At 45.9% G+C, this 20,218-nt stretch overlaps 2 protein-coding genes across 2 annotated transcripts in view; one reads left to right on the forward strand and one right to left on the reverse strand.

The window, feature by feature from the left end:
- The window catches only part of LOC128409053 (zinc finger protein RFP-like), a 203,179-nt gene that overhangs the window by 136,376 nt on the left and 46,585 nt on the right, over window positions 1-20,218 (reverse strand). The gene's annotated exons all lie outside the window — the stretch shown is intronic.
- LOC128408764 (zinc finger protein 84-like) overlaps window positions 1-20,218 on the forward strand; it is a 47,851-nt gene that overhangs the window by 20,958 nt on the left and 6,675 nt on the right. The window contains exons 4-9 of the mRNA XM_053378784.1: window positions 5,256-5,366; window positions 6,609-8,269; window positions 11,630-11,694; window positions 12,613-12,940; window positions 18,665-18,791; window positions 20,100-20,204. Coding sequence (XP_053234759.1) covers window positions 5,256-5,366; window positions 6,609-8,269; window positions 11,630-11,694; window positions 12,613-12,940; window positions 18,665-18,791; window positions 20,100-20,204 — 2,397 coding nt within the window. The remainder of the gene's footprint in view (window positions 1-5,255; window positions 5,367-6,608; window positions 8,270-11,629; window positions 11,695-12,612; window positions 12,941-18,664; window positions 18,792-20,099; window positions 20,205-20,218) is intronic.

The following is a 20,218-nucleotide window of genomic DNA, read 5'->3' on the forward strand; positions in this document are numbered from 1 at the left end:
GAAAACTGGTTAAATTGGCAAAAAATATGTATAAAACAAGAGAAAATCAGTGTTGGAAATGTAAAGAGGTAGAAGGGACTTTCATCATATGTGGTGGCAATGCAAAATTATGGGGGGGGGGAATGTGGAAATGGTATATAACGGATTGGAAAAAATGTTTTTTCATAAGCTTGCATTGCCACCACATCTGATAAAAGTACCTTCTACAAATTCTTATATTCTTTCGGGAGATCTGTTCCAAAACCAAGGTGCGCTTTCCCATAGAAAGTAATGCAAAACGGATTATCTGTACTAGACTTTTAAAAACGATGCCTAAAACAGCAATTTAACATGAATTTTACTATCTAACGAGACCATTGATCCATAAAATGAAAGCAATAATCAATGTACTGTATTATAAAATAAATACGACAGTATTGTAGATGATAAAAATTAAAATTATTATTTTTTCTTACCTGTACTGATGATAGTCATTGTTTGGATGGGGGGCTTTTATCCATTTCCGCAGTCACACAATCAATCAATCAATCAATCAATCAATCAGTAGCTGAACTGGGTTCCACACAGTCACAAAAACAAATTAACTGAAAAAGCCTCAAAAAAGCAAAATAAATAGCAAAAACAAAAGTGCCAAACTTAATCCGTTCCGGAAGTTGGGTTGACTTCCAAAATGTTCAAAAAACAAAGCGCAGCTTCTGATTGGTCCCAGAAACAATAGCCGACAGCCGCATCAGATGTTTGGCTTTCGAAAAACGTTTGAAAACCAGAACACTTAAATCCGGGTTTCCGGCGTTTGGGAACCAAGGCGTTTGAGAACCAAGGTTCCACTGTAGATCGCGATCTACTGGTTGGACATGCCTGCTATATGGTAATTTATGGACAAAATATGTATTTTATCAAAGTAATTGTTGAACTGAAATACAATTAAGAAGTATATTAATAGTGAAATGCTATTAAGAAGAAGTATATTAATAGTGAAATGCAATTAAGAAGAAGTATGTTAATAGTGGAATAATTATGAAGCTCTAACTTAAAATGAGGACGCGGGTGGCGTAAACCACTGAGCCTTGGGCTTGCCGATCGGAAGGTTGGCAGTTCGAATGCCCGCGACGGGGTGAGCTCCCGTTGTTCAGTCCCAGCTCCTGCCAACCTAGCTGTTCGAAAGCACATCAAACTGCAAGTAGATAAATAAGTACCGCTCCGGCAGGAAGGTAAACGGCATTTCTGTGTGCTGCTCTGGCTTCACCAGAAGCGGCTTAGTCCTGCTGGCCACATGACCCGGAAAAACTGTCTGCGGACAAATGTCGGCTCCCTCGGCCAGTAAAGCAAGATGAGCGCCAAAACCCCAGAGTCGTTCGCGACTGGACTTAACTGTCAGGGGTCCTTTACCTTTTTTAAAAAAAACATAAAATGATTTTCTATTCATAACAAACATAATAATGCAAACACATTGGCATTGAGCAATGACAAAAGTTCCTTTAGAAACACAATTTCAAAATCTGGTCTCTAGAAACTTCCTATAACATGAAATAGTAATAATAATAATAATAATAATAATAATAATAAGTAGTTTTTATTTATAACCCGCCCTCCCCACCAAAGCCGGGCTCAGAGTGGCTAACAACAGTAAAATAATACAGCATTCTAAAATCAATTCATTATAAATCAGTTCAAATCAAATTGATGGCAACCATTGGGCTAGAGTTCTGTGAAGAATTACCAAAGGATAGGTATATTTAATAGGTGTAAATATATAATGCAATCTACTAATAATTATAAATAGCAGAATGTAGGCACCCTGTATATAGAAATGAGCAAACCAGTGATATTTTAGGGAGCAGGCTAGCATCATAGGAGCCTACACAACACAACACACTGTTGCTGTATGTAGGTTTTATTTGTTTTTTATCTTACATTTTGGAAATGTACATCCAGTTGTTTTTTTTCCTTTGAATTTTTTTGGGGGCCCTAAACCATAGCTTGTTTGCAGCAAGGCCGGCAACAAAATATTGCAGCCAGAGCGTTCTGGTCCCCATCTGCGAACACCTCCAAGTCCCTGCGATAACGTTGCCCTGGAGGAAGAAGAACAAAAAGACTACATTTCCCAGCAGCCATTGGGAATGCGGACTGCCCATTGGCTTGAGAGGGCGGCGAAGGTGCCGAGTGATTGGCTGAGATGGGGAAAGGGGGCGGGAGACGTCAGAGCGCAACATTCCACCCAGGGCAACAGAGCAAGGTGGGCGTTCTCTGAATTCGCAAGAAACTGCGGGAAAGAAGAACATCTTTATGTTCCGGATCCTAAATGGAGGTAAGGCTGGAAAATGCATCACTGGGAAGGAGTGTGCGAGGAGCTGTTTTAAATTTGCATAGCATGGGGAATTGGGGGTGACTCCTTCCTTTGTTTGGTGGGTCCCCAGTATTGATTTTATTGTTTTTATTTTGCTTTTCGATGCAGAAGAGAATAGGAAGCGGCTGCACTTTGCATCCCTTTATGTACTTGGGAAGAGGGGGAAATGATAAGAAAGACCAAATATGACCTCAAAAAATGGCGGAGGAGGGGGGGGAGGAGGTGTGGATAGAGAATAGAAAAAAAGAGATAAACGTTCAGACCGCTGTAATTCCTGAAAGAGCTCTCTTCTTCTTCTTCTTCTTCTTCTTCTTCTTCTTCTTCTTCTTCTTCGTTTGTTTTGAAAAAAAACCAGCCCTTAAAGTTGCCTTGCATGCATGTGATCTCAGCGCACTTTTGTTCGTTGTTCAAGGAACGGGACAGTTCCAAGTAGTGGGGGATTAATTTTGCAATTTGATTGTATTATTGTTGTATTATTTTATTGTTGTTAGCCACCCTGAGCCCAGCTTCGGCTGGAGAGGGCAGGATATAAATAAAAAATTATGATTATTATTATTTATTACTGTTTAGATATCACAAACGGGGCTTTTTTTATAAAAAAAAAGCAACAACAACGAGTTATTGGATTTTCTTAGGAAATGGCAAATCTGGATTAAATGGGAGCTGGGTGGGAGAGAAATATAATATAGTGCTTTTAATATGAGCAATGCCACATAGATATTGTGTGGAATTTGCATGTGGTAGAGGTAGAGCATTGACCTCACAACACACACCTGGCCGGAAAGCCCCCCTGATGTTCTGAACCTGGACAGAACCTCGTATATTCAAGTGCTGATGCCCTAAATCTACTCTCTTAACACAGCTGGTGGCTGTGTTTGCTCAGGGGCAACCTTTGACAGATGGGCGGGGCAAACCACCTGTCAATCACATGACATGTCCTGCTCACCTGTCAAAAGCCACCTACGGGCCTTGCAGAAGTGACCCAGGTGTTGTAGTCTATTCTACCACTGGCATTGTGCTGTGTGGAAAGACTGCTCCACCTGCAGCCTGAAGTGGCACATTCCAGAAGCAACTTTTTTTTAATCAAGGGCCGGGACAGGAGGGGAGTCGTGGATGTGGGAAGATGGGGAGAGTCTGGGCTGAGTCAGTGGGGCAAGGTGCCTTCTGGGCCAGCTGCTTCCTGTTCCAGGTCTGCACCCTGTTGTTGTTTACTCGTTTAGTCGTGTCCGACTCTTCTTGACCCCATGGACCAGAGCACGCCAGGCACTCCTGTCTTCCACTGCCTCCCGCAGTTTGGTCAAACTCATGCTGGTAGCTTCGAGAACACTGTCCCACCATCTCGTCCTCTGTCATCCCCTTCTCCTTGTGCCCTCCATCTTTCCCAGCACCAGGGTCTTTTCCAGGGAGTCTTCTCTTCTCATGAGGTGACCAAAGTATTGGAGCCTCAGCTTCAGGATCTGTCCTTCCAGTGAGCACTCAGGGCTGATTTCCTTCAGAATGGAGAGGTTTGATCTTCTTGCAGTCCATGGGACTCTCAAGAGTCTCCTCCAGCACCATAATTCAAAAGCATCAATTCTTTGACGATCAGCCTTCTTTATGGTCCAGCTCTCACTTCCATACATCACTACTGGGAAAACAATAGCTTTTACTATACGGAACTTTTTTGGCAAGGTGATGTCTCTACTCTTGAAAACTTTTGTGGGAAATGAGATGAGGGTCTCTCTGTCTTCGCAGGGGCCGGTGGTGACCTTTGAAGATGTGGCCGTCTATTTCACGGAGAGTCAGGGGGTTCTGCTGGATCCCAACCAAAGGGCCCTCTACAGGGATGTCATGATGGAGAATTATGGGAATGTGGCCTCATTGGGTAAGGATTCTGGTTCATCATTCTGCAAGAAGCCTCGAAATTCACCTGCCCATCTCTGCATGTTTGAAATGATGCGTATCTATGGCACACTTGGTTTCTTCACTGGGCCTTTTCTCTAAAAAAATTCAGGGTGAGTTGCTCGATAGACATCCCTGTTCACAACAGGCTGAGGCAGACCAGGCTGAGAGAAGACCTAGGCATACTCGAACCATGATTCACACACACAGTGGTACCTCGGGTTAAGAACTTAATTTGTTCTGGAGGTCTGTTCTTAACCTGAAACTGTTCTTAACCTGAAGCACCACTTTAGCTAATGGGGCCTCCCGTTGCCGCCACACAATTTCTGTTCTCATCCTGAAGCAAAGTTCTTAACCCGAGGTACTATTTCTTGCTTAGCGGAGTCTGTAACCTGAAGCATCTGTAACCTGAAGCGTCTGTAACCTGAGGTATCACTGTGTGTGTGTGTGTGTGTGTGTACACACACACACACACACACACACACACACACACACACAGAGTCATACCTTGGAAGTCCAACGGAATCCGTTTTGGAAGTCCGTTCAACTTCGAAAGCGTTTGACTTTCAAAGCGCGGCTTTTGATTGGCTGCAGGAGCATCTTGCAGCCAGTCAGAAGCTGCGTTGGCTTCCAAAAATCATTCAAAAACCGGAACAATCACTTCCGAGTTTCAATCGAGCTGAAACGTTCAAGTTCAAGATCAAAGGCGTTCGGCTTCCAAGGTTCCACTGTATTATATAACATTAAGGGAAGAAATTAACAAACAATTGGAAGCTTTCTTTAAGCTCCCAATTGTTCTTTTCCAGCTGCAGTTTTAACTGACATTGGATATCACGGGTGTGGTCTGGGGGCAATGGCCACAGGGTCCAATTTAAGACTCTTGCCAGACATAGTGGACAAGGAGGTTCTCCCCCAATTGTAAAGATATCAGGATATGTGTGGTGGTTGTGTGGTTCCCTCTTTGGGGGTTTGTATGTGTTTCACCACATCTCCTGTGACATTCTCTGCTGTCTTCTTCCCTGGGTAGAATTTCCAATCACCAAACCTGAGCTCATCTCCCACCTGGAACGAGGGGAAGAACCATGGGTGCCAAATTGTCAGGGTTTGGATGAAGTTGAGAACTCCAACGCCAGCTCAGGTGAGGGGTCAGGGGAAGCCAACCATCCCCAAACTCTTTCGTGATTTCTTGGGACTCTGATCAGTAAAAATTTCCTGTGATACCTCAAGTCATGGTTCTAAAATAGGCAAATGGGCAGTTGTTGTTGTTTAGTTGTTTAGTCGTGTCCGACTCTTTGTGACCCCCTGGACCAGAGCACGCCAGGCACTTCTGTCTTCCACTGCCTCCCGCAGTTTGGTCAAACTCATGCTGGTAGCTTCGAGAACACTATCCAACCATCTCATCCTCTGTCGTCCCCTTCTCCTTGTGCCCTCCATCTTTCCCAACATCAGGGTCTTCTCCAGGGAGTCTTCTCTTCTCATGAGGTGGCCAAAGTATTGGAGCCTCAGCTTCACGATCTGTCCTTCCTGTGAGCACTCAGGGCTGATTTCCTTCAGAATGGAGAGGTTTGATGCAGTCCATGGGACTCTCAAGAGTCTCCTCCAGCAGCATAATTCAAAAGCATCAATTTTTTGGCGATCAGCCTTCTTTATGGTCGAGCTTTCACTTCCATACATCACTACTGGGAAAACCATAGCTTTTACTATACGGACCTTTGTTGGCAAGGTGATGTCTCTACTTTTTAAGATGTTGTCTAGGTTCGTCATTGCTTTTCTCCCAAGAAGCAGGCGTTTTTTAATTTCATGGCTGCTTTCATGGGCAGTTAAGATGCATTAAACCAGTGTTTCCCCAAAAAATTATTGTCACATGAATTTGGGAGCTAAGGTCTTCAGCAGCCGTTGGTTTAATGGAGTGTTTCCCAACTTTGTTCTGCTGTTTTTGGACTACAAATCCCATCATTCCTGACCACTGGTCTTGCTAGGTGATGATGGGAGTTGTAGTCCAAAAACAGCTGGAGACCCAAGTTTGGGAAACACCGTATTAAACCAACGGCTGCTGAAGACCTAAGCTCCCAAATTCATGTGACAATACATTTTTTATTTGCTCTTCTGTTTTCCCGGCTTGCCCCTGGCAGAACTACAGTTCCCAGCACCCTTATACTAGAGCTCCCAGGATTCTTTGCTGGAAGCCATGCTGTGTAAATGTGTGTTGTGGATGTGACTGCAGTGTTTGGGGATGATGGGATGAAAGAGGGGGGTGTTTTCAAGCTGCTTCGTTACTTGATGTTTCAGGGGTTCAGTTTCCCCTTTCAACCTTCTTCCCAGGTTTCCAGCTTTTCCTTCCTCCAGAATAAATCCTATTTCTATCTGCCTTTTGCTCCAGCAGATGAGCGCGGGGGAAATCACCCACGTGCCGCTCGGGAGGGATATCTTGTTCAGAAGTCCAGCGTTGCCAGATGCCAGGATCTCCGTACAGGAAAGAAAGCCCATGAATGTTTGGAGTGTGGGAAGTGCTTTGCTGAGAAATCAAAGTTCATCATCCACCAGAGAGTCCACACGGGAGAGAAGCCCTACCAGTGCTCCGAGTGCGGGAAGCGCTGCGCCACCAAATCAAACCTCACCAGCCACCGGAAAATCCACACGGGAGAGAAGCCCTACGGCTGCACGGAGTGCGGGAAGCGTTTTTCTCACAAATCCTATTTCGTGATTCACCAGACAGCCCACACGGGCAGGTACCCGTATCAGTGCGCCGTGTGCGGGAGGTGCTTTGTCCAGAAATCAAAACTCGCCGACCACCAGCGGGTCCACACGGGAGAGAAACCCTATCAATGCTTCGATTGCGGGAAGTGTTTCGCTTGGAAATCTCAGGTCGGGGAGCACCGGAGGAGTCACACCGGAGAGAAGCCCTTCGTGTGCGCCGAATGCGGGAAGCGCTTTTCTCACAAGTCAGTGCTCGTCACCCACCAGAAAGTCCACACGAGAGAGTACCCCTATAAGTGCCTGGAGTGCGGGAAATGCTTTGCTTATTCCACAGCCTTTGTGACGCATGGGAGAATCCACACAGGGGAGAAGCCTCACAAATGCGCGGAGTGCGGGAAATGTTTTATGTGGAAGTCGCAGCTCGGGAACCACCAGCGAGTTCACACTGGAGAGAAACCTTTTCAGTGTTTAGATTGCGGGAAGCTTTTCGCTCGCAAGTCGGAACTGGCGAACCACCAGAGGGTGCACACGAAAGAAAAACCCTTCCGGTGTTCCGAGTGCGAGAAATGCTTCGCTTATTCCTCAGCACTTGCCACGCACCGCAGAACCCACACGGGAGAAAAACCCTTCGAGTGCGCAGAGTGCAGGAAGAGTTTTGCCCGGAGAGCAATCTTTGCGAGGCACCAGAGATCCCACACGAGGGAGAAGCCCTTTACGTGTTCGGACTGCGGGAAAAGTTTTGCCGATTCTTCCACGTTTGCTACTCACCGCAGAGTCCACACAGGAGAGAAACCTTACAAGTGTGCGGATTGCGGGAAGTCTTTCGCCCACAATTCCACATTCGCTACGCACAGGAGAATCCACACAAAGGAGAAGCCCTACGTATGTCTGGAGTGCGGGAAGTGCTTTGCCGACTCCTCGACGTTTGCGAAACACCGGCGAGTTCACACGGGAGAGACGACCTACAAACGCTTGGCCTATCGGTGCTCGGAGTGCGGGAAAGGCTTCGCTTCCAAACCGCAGTTCGAGAGACACCAGCGAGTCCACACGGGAGAAAAGCCCTTCAAGTGTCCGGAGTGTGGGAAGTGTTTTGCTGATCCCTCCACTCTGGCAAAACACCAGAGAGTTCACCCGGGCGAGAGGACCCACAAATGTTTGAAATGCCATAAATGCTTTGTTCAAAGTTCAGACCTTATGAGGCACCAGAGGACCTGTGCGGCCGACAAACCTTATACGTGTTTGATGTGCGGCGAATGTTTCCCTTCAACGTCAGCCCTCATCTGCCACGAGAGAGCCCACGTGGATGAGAATTATTACGACTCTTCCAAGCCTTTCCCCATACAATAGAGCTGCGGCTCTCAAGCTTTTTTCTCTGGGCCACACTTTCAGAATAAAAAACTTGCTCCGGTCCGCACCATTTTTTTATTGGAAAAAGGAAAAGAAACAACTTGATTTACAACAAAAGGTAAAGGTAAAGGGACCCCTGACCATTAGGTCCAGTCGTGGCCGACTCTGGGGTTGCGGCACTCATCTCGCTTTATTGGCCGAGGGAGCCGGCGTACAGCTTCCGGGTCATGTGGCCAGCATGACTAAGCCGCTTCTGGCGAACCAGAGCAGCGCATGGAAATGCCATTTACTTTCCCGCCGGAGCGGTACCTATTTATCTACTTGCACTTTGACGTGCTTTCAAACTGCTAGGTTGGCAGGAGCAGGGACCGAGCAAGGGGAGCTCATCCCGTCACGGGGATTCGAACCGCTGACCTTCTGATCAGCAAGTCCTAGGCTCTGTGGTTTAACCCACAGTGCCACCCGCGTCCCACAGCTATTTTATAATGTGACTGTGGAACACTGGCAAATATAATAATAATAATAATAATAATAATAATAATAATAATTATTATTATTATTATTATTATTATTATTATTATTATTATTATTTATACCCCGCCCTCCCTGGCCAGAGCCGGGCTCAGGGCGGCCAAGACCAACAAAATCACAGTAAAAACAAAATAGGGGGAAAGGGGGGGGCAATTTAAAATACAGGTTAAAATGCAATTTAAAGTGCAGCCTCATTTTAAAATAGCCGATAAATCAAGACCATAAGGGGAGGGAAACATAAGGGTCAGACTGAGTCCAAACCAAAGGCCAGGCAGAACAGCTCTGTCTTGCAGGCCCTGCAGAAAGTTGTCAAGTCCTGCAGGGCCCTAGTCTCTTGTGACAGAGCGTTCCACCAAGTCGGGGGCCAGTACTGAAAAGGCCCTGGGCCTAGTTGAGACCAATCTAAGCACTTTGTGACCTGGGACCTCCAAAATGTTGTCGTTTGTGGACCTTAAGGTCCTCCGTGGGGCATACCAGGAGCTACATAAGAACATGAATCATTCCCAAAATTTAATTATGAATGAGCCTCTTACATATGCACCTTAAGTAGGTATGCAAACTCAGTGAGAGGTGTGAGCTTGCTTTTTCCGGCTAATCTCATTTGTAGTAGGTCTGATTTGAGACAAACTCTTATCGCCTTCCTTTTTTCTGATCTTTCATATTTGTCAGAGTTGAGAACTCCTGTTCACAACAATATGTCATGGAAGAACAGCCAATGTTCTTGAAGAGAGTCGTGGTTAATGTTTCTGGTTGTATACCCATACCTACACTGAAATGTTTAAATGTTATTTTGGTTGTCCTTGAATCTTCCTGCCACACTTGCCATCCTTTCTTGCCACACAGTTTGAGAACCTCTGCCATAGAGAACGGACGTCAAAGGACGTGCAGCTGAGAGATGCAAACAACACTCAGAATTGCATATTTATTCATTGTTATGCTCTAAACCCTCTATTGGGGACATGGGTGGTGTTGTGGTCTAAACCACAGAGCCTCTTGGGCTTGCCAATCAGAAGGTCAGTGGTTTGAATCCTCGCGACAGGGTGAGCTCCTGTTGCTCTGTCCCAGCTCCTGCCAACCTAGCAGTTCGAAAGCACGTCAAAGTGCAAGTAGATTAATAGGTACCACTCCGGCGGGAAGGTAAACAGCGTTTCCGTGCGCTGCTCTGGTTTGCCAGAAGCGGCTTAGTCATGCTGGCCACATGACCTGGAAAAACTGTTTGCGAACAAACGTCGGCTCCCTCGTCCAGTAAAGCGAGATGAGCGCTGCAACTCCAGAGTCGTTCACAACTGGACTTAACTGTCAGGGGTCCTTTACCTTTACACCCTATATTATCACTGAAAAGGGGGTGATGGGAAAGCTTGTAATTCAGTGGTGACAAGATTTGGAAACAAAATCGTATGACTTTATAATGCAGGAATGCAAACACTTATATATTATAATAATTTTATTATTTATACCCCACCCATCTGACTGGGTTTCCCCAGCCACTCTGGGCACCTTACAGCATATAAAGTGGTACCTTGGGTTACATACGCTTCAGGTTACATACGCTTCAGGTTACACACTCTGCTAACCAAAAATAGTGCTTCAGGTTAAGAACTTTGCTTCAGGATAAGAACAGAAATCGGGCTCCAGCAGCGCGGCAGCAGCAGGAGGCCCCATTAGCTAAAGTGGTGCTTCAGGTTAAGAACAGTTTCAAGTTAAGAACGGACCTCCGGAACGTATTAAGTACTAAACCTGAGGTACCACTGTATAAAAGCACAACAACACATCAGACATTAAAAACTTCCCAATACAGGGCTGCCTTCAGATGTCTTCTAAAAAGTTGTGTACAGTGGTACCTCGGGTTACATACGCTTCAGGTTACATACGCTTCAGGTTACAGACTCCGCTAACCCAGAAATAGTGCTTCAGGTTAAGAACTTTGCTTCAGGATGAGAACAGAAATCGTGCTCCGGTGGCGCGGAAGCAGCAGGAGGCCCCATTAGCTAAAGTGGTACCTCAGGTTAAGAACAGTTTCAGGTTAAGTACAGACCTCTGGAATGAATTAAGTACTTAACCTGAGGTACCACTGTAGTTCCACTGACTCCCCCCGCGCCCACACAACATCCGCTAGGTTCATTCCTAAAGATCAGATGGCCTCTAGTCTTGAATATCAGCCACCTTCAGACTGCAGACTTGCCACCCACTCAGCAAACACCAGTGAACTTGTGTTTTTCATCTGCTCCACAGCACTCGGCTGACAGATGACCGCCTCTGTCCATCAGCCAATTTCCCCCCTTTGCTTGGTGGCATCCCTGTAGTTGGACTGTGAAATATACTCAGAGTCGCAAAGTGATTTCATGCTATTTATTCAGCTCATAGTGGTGAGGAGGAATGAATGAATGTCCTCTCCAAGCATCTGCTTTATATACATTATTTACACAATGGGCTGCACATGATTGGCTAATTCCGGAATTCTACTGTAAGCCAATCAGGTTGTGGATTCACTTCTATCTGGAGCATGATTGGGTGGTTCCTGCCAACCAATCATACTGCTGCATTGTTCTAGGACCAATCAGACTGCTGCAGTTTGGATCCTATTCAACTCCGTACATAACAGACTGGGAGGGAAAAGGTGGCACAGTTATTTTCGTACAGCTCGACAGAAGCTTATCTAATAATTTGGAGGCAGTGGGGCCGCTCTAGCTCTCTGCTGTGGATGGTGAAAAGCATGTCCATGGAGAAGGGGTTCCCATCCCTCACAAGGACTCAGACATTTTCAGCTTGGAAGAAGACCAAGTTGTACTGAATGTCGCAGCTGTTGTCTGCTATGTTCCCTTGAAGATTGCCTGTGTTACTGGAGGAGGTGCAGCCATGGACACAGAGGCAACTTACCTGGCTGTCATGGGGTATAGTGGGTAGGGTACCTCTCTTGTTTGCTGCTCAAGCTCCTAACCCTTGTACATTTTAAAAATGTACTTATAAGCAGAAGGTAAATAAAAAGTTGTTGGGGTGAGCTTGTTTGCTTTGTGGGGGCGGTAGGATTGCCTGCTTTTCTTGTACAGTGGTACCTCAGGTTACATACGCTTCAGGTTACATACGCTTCAGGTTACAGACTCCGCTAACCCAGAAATAGTGCTTCAGGTTAAGAACTTTGCTTCAGGATGAGAACAGAAATGGTGCTCCAGTGGCGCAGCAGCGGCGGGAGGCCCCATTAGCTAAAATGGTGCTTCAGGTTAAGAACAGTTTCAGGTTAAGAACGGACCTCCGGAACGAATTAAGTACTTAACCTGAGGTACCACTGTATGCATTTTATTTTGTATTGAGCATCAGCAGCAACATGGGCATTTCATGGATTTGTTTCCATTGTTAAATCTTTTCTGTTTTGTTGCTGTAGCTTGTTTTAAAAATAGAAATCATGATTAAAAACGTCTTTAAAAAATAAAACCATCGGGAAGCAGCCTGAGAAAAAAGGGCACCAGCATATTTTTGTATGTGGAGGGAAGACTTCATTCTATCTAAACAAAATCTAAGGGCCGAATTCCACCCCCACCCCCCTAAAAAGCCAGTGATTTTGCACCAGAACACAAATGCACAGGCTATTCCTGTTTTGGATTTTGTTTTCGTCTGCTGCAGTTTTAAAATGTTAAGGTCGTCTTCATTACCTTTGCAGCATCATCATTTTCTATTCTATTCTATTCTATTCTATTCTATATTCTATTCTATTCTATTCTATTCTATATTTTATTTTATTTTATATTATTCTATTCTATTCGTTTCCAACCCTACAGAGTGCTTTGCGGGCCGAAAAACGGGTGAAAAACTAGAAAGCAACAACCCAAGTCTCACAAGCGCAGGGTCAAGGGAGGCGCTGGGGACTATATGGAGGGGGGAGAACAAGGACTACGATTCCCAGCAGCCACTGGGCTCTTAGCCCCGCCTCCATTTCCCTCCACGGTACGGAGTCTTGAATATCCCGACAGTGGATTGGCCGCGATGGGTGCGAAGGAGCCGAGGGATTGGCTGAGCTGGAAAAGGGGCGTGGGGAAGCGCGTGAGCGCAGCATCCCCAGGACAGAAAGGGGGGGGGGTCAGTGAGTTGAGTTGCAAGAGCCGGAAACTGTCCGGAGGAGAAACCCACCTTTTGCAAATGCAGGTAAAAGGTGGGGGGGGGAGTGCATTAACTGAGAGCGGAGGGGGGGTGAGGGGCTTTTGGGGGGGTATGTTTCTTGCAACTTGGGGGAAAGGGAGGGGGGTGTCTCCTTTGTCTGCTTGAGTTCCCTCCCCACCCTTTTTCATGGACTCAGAGGGGGAAAGGAAGGGCCTGAGCTTGGCATTCCCTTGTGCATTTGGGAAGGGGGTGGGGTGCCTGGGTGTGGGGAGAAGGAGGGGCAGAAAAGCAAAGGGGGGGAGAGACCAAATATAACCTCTTAAAATGGCGGGGAAAAGATAAACCTCAGGTCCTTGTAGATCCTTGTAGAAAGTGCATCTGTCTTAGTTTGGAAAAAGCAGCAGGAAACCTAGAAAAACAGAAGCAGCTGATATATATGTGTGTGTCTAGTTATATATGTCTTTCTGCTGTCATTGCATGGTTTCATTTGTTTATCTTTTAAGCCATGGATCCAGCGCTTTGATGAGACTCGGATCCTCGGGAATTTGCATGCTGAAGTCTCAGATCCACCTCTGAAATACACGCACAAACAGAGAGAGAGAGAGAGAGAGTTGTGTCCTTGGCTGTTTGCGGCATCATAATTTTTGTGTGTGTGTGAGTGTGACTGATGTGGTCCCTGCTGGCGCTGCAGTGCTATAAAAGCCGTGCTTGGAGGCATGTACCCTCACCATGTGTGCGTGCAAGTTCCCCAACGCTACCCTCCGATCGTAACTCAGACAGACTCTCGTAGGCGCCTTAAAGACTTAAGGCGTAACCATGAGCTTTTGTGGGTTAGAGCACACTTTGTCCAGCGTCTCTTATCATTGCCTGCTGATGACAACATCGTAAAAAAAGAGGAAAAATCTCTGCAACATCGTAAATATCTCTGCCGCAGTGGTGTGAAAACAAAACAGGCATGGATCTTTTTTTTCTAAGCAGGAGACACGAATTTAACGTCTTGTCTCTAACACTTCTCCTTGCTGACAGAATTATAAAAGGAATGGATCGTGTGTCACTTTTGTTGCTCACCTGCATCTCTTGTTATCTGTGTGCCTCCCATTCCTTGTTTCTCTGTCCAGGTTTAGATTGTATGGCTCTGGGGGCAGGGACCTCTCTACTGTAGCAATGCACGTGTTGAACAGCAACTCCCAGCCTTCTCGAGCCAGCATAGCCAATTGTTGGGGATGATGGGAGTTGTAGTCCAACAATACAGGTTCTACAGGTTCTCTAGTTCTGCTGTGAAGTGCCAAGGCCCTTTGAAAGCGTGTTATATCTGCAGAGCAATCTGGAAAAGATTTACTTGGATTTAAGGCCCTCTTTAGTTGTTGGGACTGGAGCCCAAGTCAGTTTGCAACCTTAAAGAAGTCAGGTCAACCTTTGTGACACCATGCTCATGGGACCAGTTCTCGAGACTGTGTTGTATGTTGTGTGCAGCAAAATGAGGTGGCATGGTAGAGTTTAGACTGCAGCTGTGATTGTGCTTTGCAGCTTTTGAATGCTTCCCGCAAGGGAAAAAAACATCCTGCAAACAGAAAACTAGTGTAGCACTGAGACAGGTCCTGACTTAGCCCTTCTGCCTGTGTTGTGCTGGTTTTCTCTTTGCAGGGAGCAGCGTTTAAAATTCCCACCATGCTGAGAAGTGGTGCTGTGGTGGAGTAATGGCAGGATTCGAAATGATGGCTTCCCTAGACCTAGTTGGGTGTGCCTTATTTTGGAGCACTGGGCAGCAGTGGGGAAGGAAAGAAGAAACCCAGGGCACTACCAGCTGCCCAAGAATTCTGGGTGTTGATGCTGAGATTTGATAGTTGATATCTGCTAGGGACGCGGGTGGCGCTGTGGGTAAAACCTCAGCGCCTAGGACTTGCTGATCGCATGGTCGGCGGTTCGAATCCCCGCGGCGGGGTGCGCTCCCGGCGTTTGGTCCCAGCGCCTGCCAACCTAGCAGTTCAAAAGCACCCCCGGGTGCAAGTAGATAAATAGGGACCGCTTACCAGCGGGAAGGTAAACGGCGTTTCCGTGTGCTGCTCTGGTGCCGGTTCGCCAGAGCAGCTTCGTCACGCTGGCCACGTGACCTGGAAGTGTCTGCGGACAGCGCTGGCTCCCGGCCTCTAGAGTGAGATGAGCACACAACCCTAGAGTCTGTCAAGACTGGCCCGTACGGGCAGGGGTACCTTTACCTTTATCTGCTAGTTTACATCTTTTAAAAAAATAATAATTGAAAAATTCAGGGAAAATTCAACAACTAGCCATGATTGCTATGTTTAGAAGAAGTATACTTTCGATTGCCTGGTACCCAGGAACGCACACAATGGGGTTTTTATTTAACACTTCTATAGAGTATGTGGGGCGCGGGTGGCGCTGTGGGTTAAACCACAGACCCTAAGACTTGCCGATCAGAAGGTCGGCGGTTCGAAACCCCGCGACGGGGTGAGCTCCCGTTGCTCAGTCCCTGCTCCTGCCAACCTAGCAATTCGAAAGCACGTCAAAGTGCAAGTAGATAAATAGGTACCCCTCCGGCGGGAAGGTAAACGGCGTTTCCGTGCGCTGCTCTGGTTCGCCAGAAGCGGCTTAGTCATGCTGGCCACATGACCTGGAAGCTGTACACTGGTTCCCTCGGCCAGTAAAGCGAGATGAGCGCCGCAAACCCAGAGTCGGTCATGACTGGACCTAATGGTCAGGGGTCCCTTTACCTTTACTTATAGAGTATGTATGTACAGTCGTACCTTGAACGGAATCCATTCCGGAAGTCAGTTCGACTTCCAAGACGTTCAAAAACCAAACTGCGGCTTCTGATTGGCTGCAGGAAGCTCCTGCAGCCAATTGGAAGCCCCATCGGATGTTCAGCTTCACAGTTCACACGCCAGAACACTCACTTCCATGTTTGCGGCGTTCAGGAGCCAAAACGTTTGAGAACTAAGCTGTTCGAAAACCAAGGTACGACTGTACTGTACATATATGAAAAGATAAGACCATCCCAGCATTGCAGGCTCACAATCAAGTAGGCATGGCACAAAAGGATGAAGGATGTGGAGGGAAGAGGAAAGCAAAGCCTTGGAGCAGCTGTTCTGCCCACTGGTCCATCAGTCTCCCTTTTGGTATAATGCTCTTGCCAGGTGGCAGGAGGTGAAGCCTGCCAGCGACATTTGATTCCCTGGCTGATGGCCAAGACCTGAGCGTGCCTCCTCTGCATTCCCAAGCAACTTTGAGAAGAAGGGAAGGATAGATATTTAATGAATTAAAAGAGAGAGAGAGAGAGCTAGCAGTTAAGGGCAGAGCATTATTTCCTGCAGGAAGCGGGGAGACAAAGTCCCTGCAACTGCGTATTTAGGGAATGGTCCATGGGACTCAGTGTTAGACCATTAGCTTTGCAGGTGTAGAAGGTTGCAGGCTTAATCCCCAAAATCTCTCAAGTAGGGCTGGGAACCCTGGAGTTCTGCTGCCAATCATGGCACATAATTCTGAGTTTGATCCGGTGAGCCAATTCTTGTGTTACCCTAATTACTTATTGATTTCAATTTCTACTTTCAATAAAAATGATTTGCCGGAGTCCTCTAGGTTTTGACAGCTTAGCAGGAAGATATTATCTGCCAAGTGGGAGCCTAATTACGATGTGATTGCTGCAAGGAAGGGGCTTGCCAAATATCACAAGCCCTTCCTGCCTGGGTCAGCAGCTAATGCTTTAACATGTGTGATTTGCTGAATTTTGATTAAGAGCTGGAGGGCCAGTTCTGTTGACTCTCCCAGTTGGCTGACTTTAACCGCCGTCTGTCTCATTATGAATGGAAGTGGAAGTCTTGTTGGTTTTGTTGCTGTTGTTTATAAAATAAAAGAATGTAATATTAAACTATTTTTTTAAAAAAATCTGGCTTCAGTGTGCTTTGTATGGTTCCTTTCATCTAGCAGAATAGAGATTCCTTCTTCAAGAAGGCATATATATATATGCCATTGATGTTATGAAAGTTTGGGGAAAGTCTTTAAATGTTGACTTAGCCCATGGGTAGGCAAACTAAGACCCAGGGGCCAGATCCGGCCCAATCGCCTTCTAAATCCAGCCCGCGGACAGTCCAGGAATCAGTGTGTTTTTACATGAGTAGAGTGTGTCCTTTTATTTAAAATGCATCTCTGGGTTATTTGTGGGGCCTGCCTGGTGTTTTTACATGAGTAGAATGTGTGCTTTTATTTAAAATGCATCTCTGGGTTATTTGTGGGGCATAGGAATTATTTCTTCCCCCCAAAAAATATAGTCCGGCCCCCCACAAGGTCTGAGGGACAGTGGACCGGCCCCCTGCTGAAAAAGTTTGCTGACCCCTGACTTAGCCTGTGATAGACCAAGACCTTCAGCTTCTGTGTCCTATACCAAGAAATACAGCAACTGCAAACACACATTTGTGTTTTACATAAAGCCTTGTTGAAATTAGTGGGAGCTACTTGTGAGTAAACATGCGTAGGGTTGTGTTGTAAAAGTCCAATTATTTGTCCTTTGACTTCTTTGTAACACTTCCTTTTATATTCAGAAAATAGGCAGGTGCCAGTGACAGTTTTAGCACACTTTGCTGAAAAGCAAGCAAATTAATAGGCGCTAAGCTCAGAATCCCAGGGACTGACAGTAAACGACACTTTCTGGGAAGTAAGCAAACATCTGTGCACAATATATAATTTCCAATAAGGAAATGGGGAACTTTTGTTAAGAGTTGAATGAATCACAAGCCGGAAGAAAACCTTACTCTGCCAGCAGTCTCCTGGAACCTTGCACAGATTCTGCCCCAAAGCCGTCCATTAGTATTCAACAATCAGCGTGGTGGGTGGATATATTTTCATTTATATACATTCATTCGAAATAAGAAGGGGTATGTACTCTTTTTCATTACTGTTTGTATTCTAGTTTATAATTTTTGTAAAGTGATATGGCAGGCAGGTCATCGGATGTATAATTTATTTTATTTTCATTTTATGAAGCATTCTATATCCACCCACCACGCTGATGACGAATTCTACGAAACAGTAGTCAATATCCGGAATTACTCTTCAGTGTTGGACATCATTGTTGAGTACACAAAGCTTCACAGCTTGTCTTCCGCCGTACAAAGTTTAGTACCTCGCTTCATTTAAAGATTTTCAGAGACTGTGAGACTAAAGATTTAATTCTGAACTTTTTATGATTTGAAGGAATTCTATAAAGATGGTCTATTACGTATATATATGGTCATCGTGTTGCCTAGACATTATTATACAGCAGGGCTGGGGAATCCGTGGCCCTCTAGTTGTTGGTGCTGCGTAAGCCCTGACCATTGGAAATGTTGGCTGGCGGTGATGGGAGTCCCAAAAAGCATTTTTTGGGGGGGAGGGATCCCCACCTCTGTTTCAGATCCAGCGAGAAAGTATTTCTGCCAGGCGCAGGAGACTGAGCAACGATCCTTTGTGTGTGGTGTAGTGGTTAAGAGCAGTGGACTCGTAATCTGGTGAACCGGATTTGCTTCCCCGCTCCTCCACATGCAGCTGCTGGGTGACCTTGGGCCAGTCACACTTCTCTGAAGTCTCTCAGCCCCACTCACCTCACAGAGTGTCTGTTGTGGGGGAGGAAGGGAAAGGAGAATGTTAGCCGCTTTGAGACTCCTTAGGGTAGTGATAAAGCGGGATATCAAATCCAAACTACTCCTCCTCCTCCTCTTCTTCTTCCTCTTCTTCTCCTTCTCCTTCTTCTTCTTCTTCTTCTTCTTCTTCTTCTTGCAGAGCCTGGTGACGTTTGAGGATGTGGCCGTGTATTTCACGAAGGACCAGTGGAATCTGCTGGACCCCAACCAACGAGCTTTGTACAAGGAAGTCATGATAGAGAATTACGGGAATGTGGCCTCCTTGGGTAAGGAACTCTCTTCTTCCTTGGGGTAGGTGTGCGAAGGCTGTCACGACTGGGAGTTGGGATCCCAAACATGGGAGGGGCAGCAGGTTGGCAAAGGTGGCTTCAAAATATTAGATTTATGTCAGTTCCTTCCCCCGTCTCCCCAGTCCTTTCTGCGTTAGGGAAGTTGCTTCCTTCCTTCAGATTTAGTTATGTCAGGGGTGGGGAAAGTCAGGCTCAGGGGCCAAATGTGGCCCTCCAGTTGTCTCTGTGTGGCCCTCAGAACTCTTCGAAGGCATGATATCCCTGCTTTTACTTTTATTTTATTAAATTTACCGGTATATACCACCCTATACCCGTAGGTCTCAGGGCGGTTCACAACATAAAATCAAAAAGAGTGTGTTGCACTTCTGAGTGTCTTTTCCTGGCTGGAATGCAGCTATTAATTAATTAATTAATTAATTAACATTTGTAATAATAATCCTTCAACCCTGAGAGAGACCCTTGCTTCCTTTTTAAAAACATTTTTATTTATATATATTTTTTTCAAATTTATACATTTCATTAGTTTTACAATCAATTTAACGTTTTGAAATTTGACTTCCTTCCCCCTCCTTCTGCGGTTCCATAAATTAGTTTTTTTAATACCTTCTGCATATCGCAAGCTCATTTTACTTGCTCATTTATTTATCTGCTGTAAATATATACTCTTATAAAACTGCAGGTTGTTACATTAATCTGAAGGCAGCCCTATTTAGGGAAGCTTTTAATGTTTAATAGGTTGTTGTATTTTAATATTCTGTTGGAAGCCGCCCAGAGTGAGTGGGGTATAAATAATAAATTATTATTATTATTATGTTTTTATTTTTGCTTAACTGGGTGGAGGGATGTGTTTGTGTGTGTGTAGAGAGAGAGAGACCACCGTCTAAGTGTACAATTAGTTCCCAATACAAATATAAAATGTATTGATAACAATTTTTTTAATATAAAATGTAGATGTGTTGCTCCGCCCACTTTTGCCCCTGGCTCCGCCCACCACTGGAATCTCCTTCCTTGAGGGTTTTTAAGCAGAGGTTGGATGGCCACCTGTCATGGCTTCCCCCTAAGGATTCTGGGAAATGTGGGTGCGTTAAGGGTGCTGAGAGTCGTGAGGAGACCCCTGTTCCCCTCCCAGAGCTACAATCCCCAGAGTTTCCTGGGGAAGAGGGGTGAAGTATTAAACCACTCTAAGGACGGCAGTTCTCTGAGGACAATAGACTCCTTAAACAACTCTCAGCGTCCAAAACACTGGAAAACCATCCTCATCATTCCTCTTCTCTTCCTGAGAAGGATACCCGGCCCCTAAGCCTGGTCTCATCTGCCGCCTGGAACAAGGAGAAGAGCCCTGTGTGCCCGATTCTCCGGATGGAAAGAAGGTCTTTGACACCTGCTCAGGTGAGGCACTGGTT

This window comes from Podarcis raffonei, chromosome 2, assembly GCF_027172205.1.
Source record: "Podarcis raffonei isolate rPodRaf1 chromosome 2, rPodRaf1.pri, whole genome shotgun sequence".
Classification (NCBI taxonomy): Eukaryota; Metazoa; Chordata; class Lepidosauria; order Squamata; family Lacertidae; genus Podarcis; species Podarcis raffonei.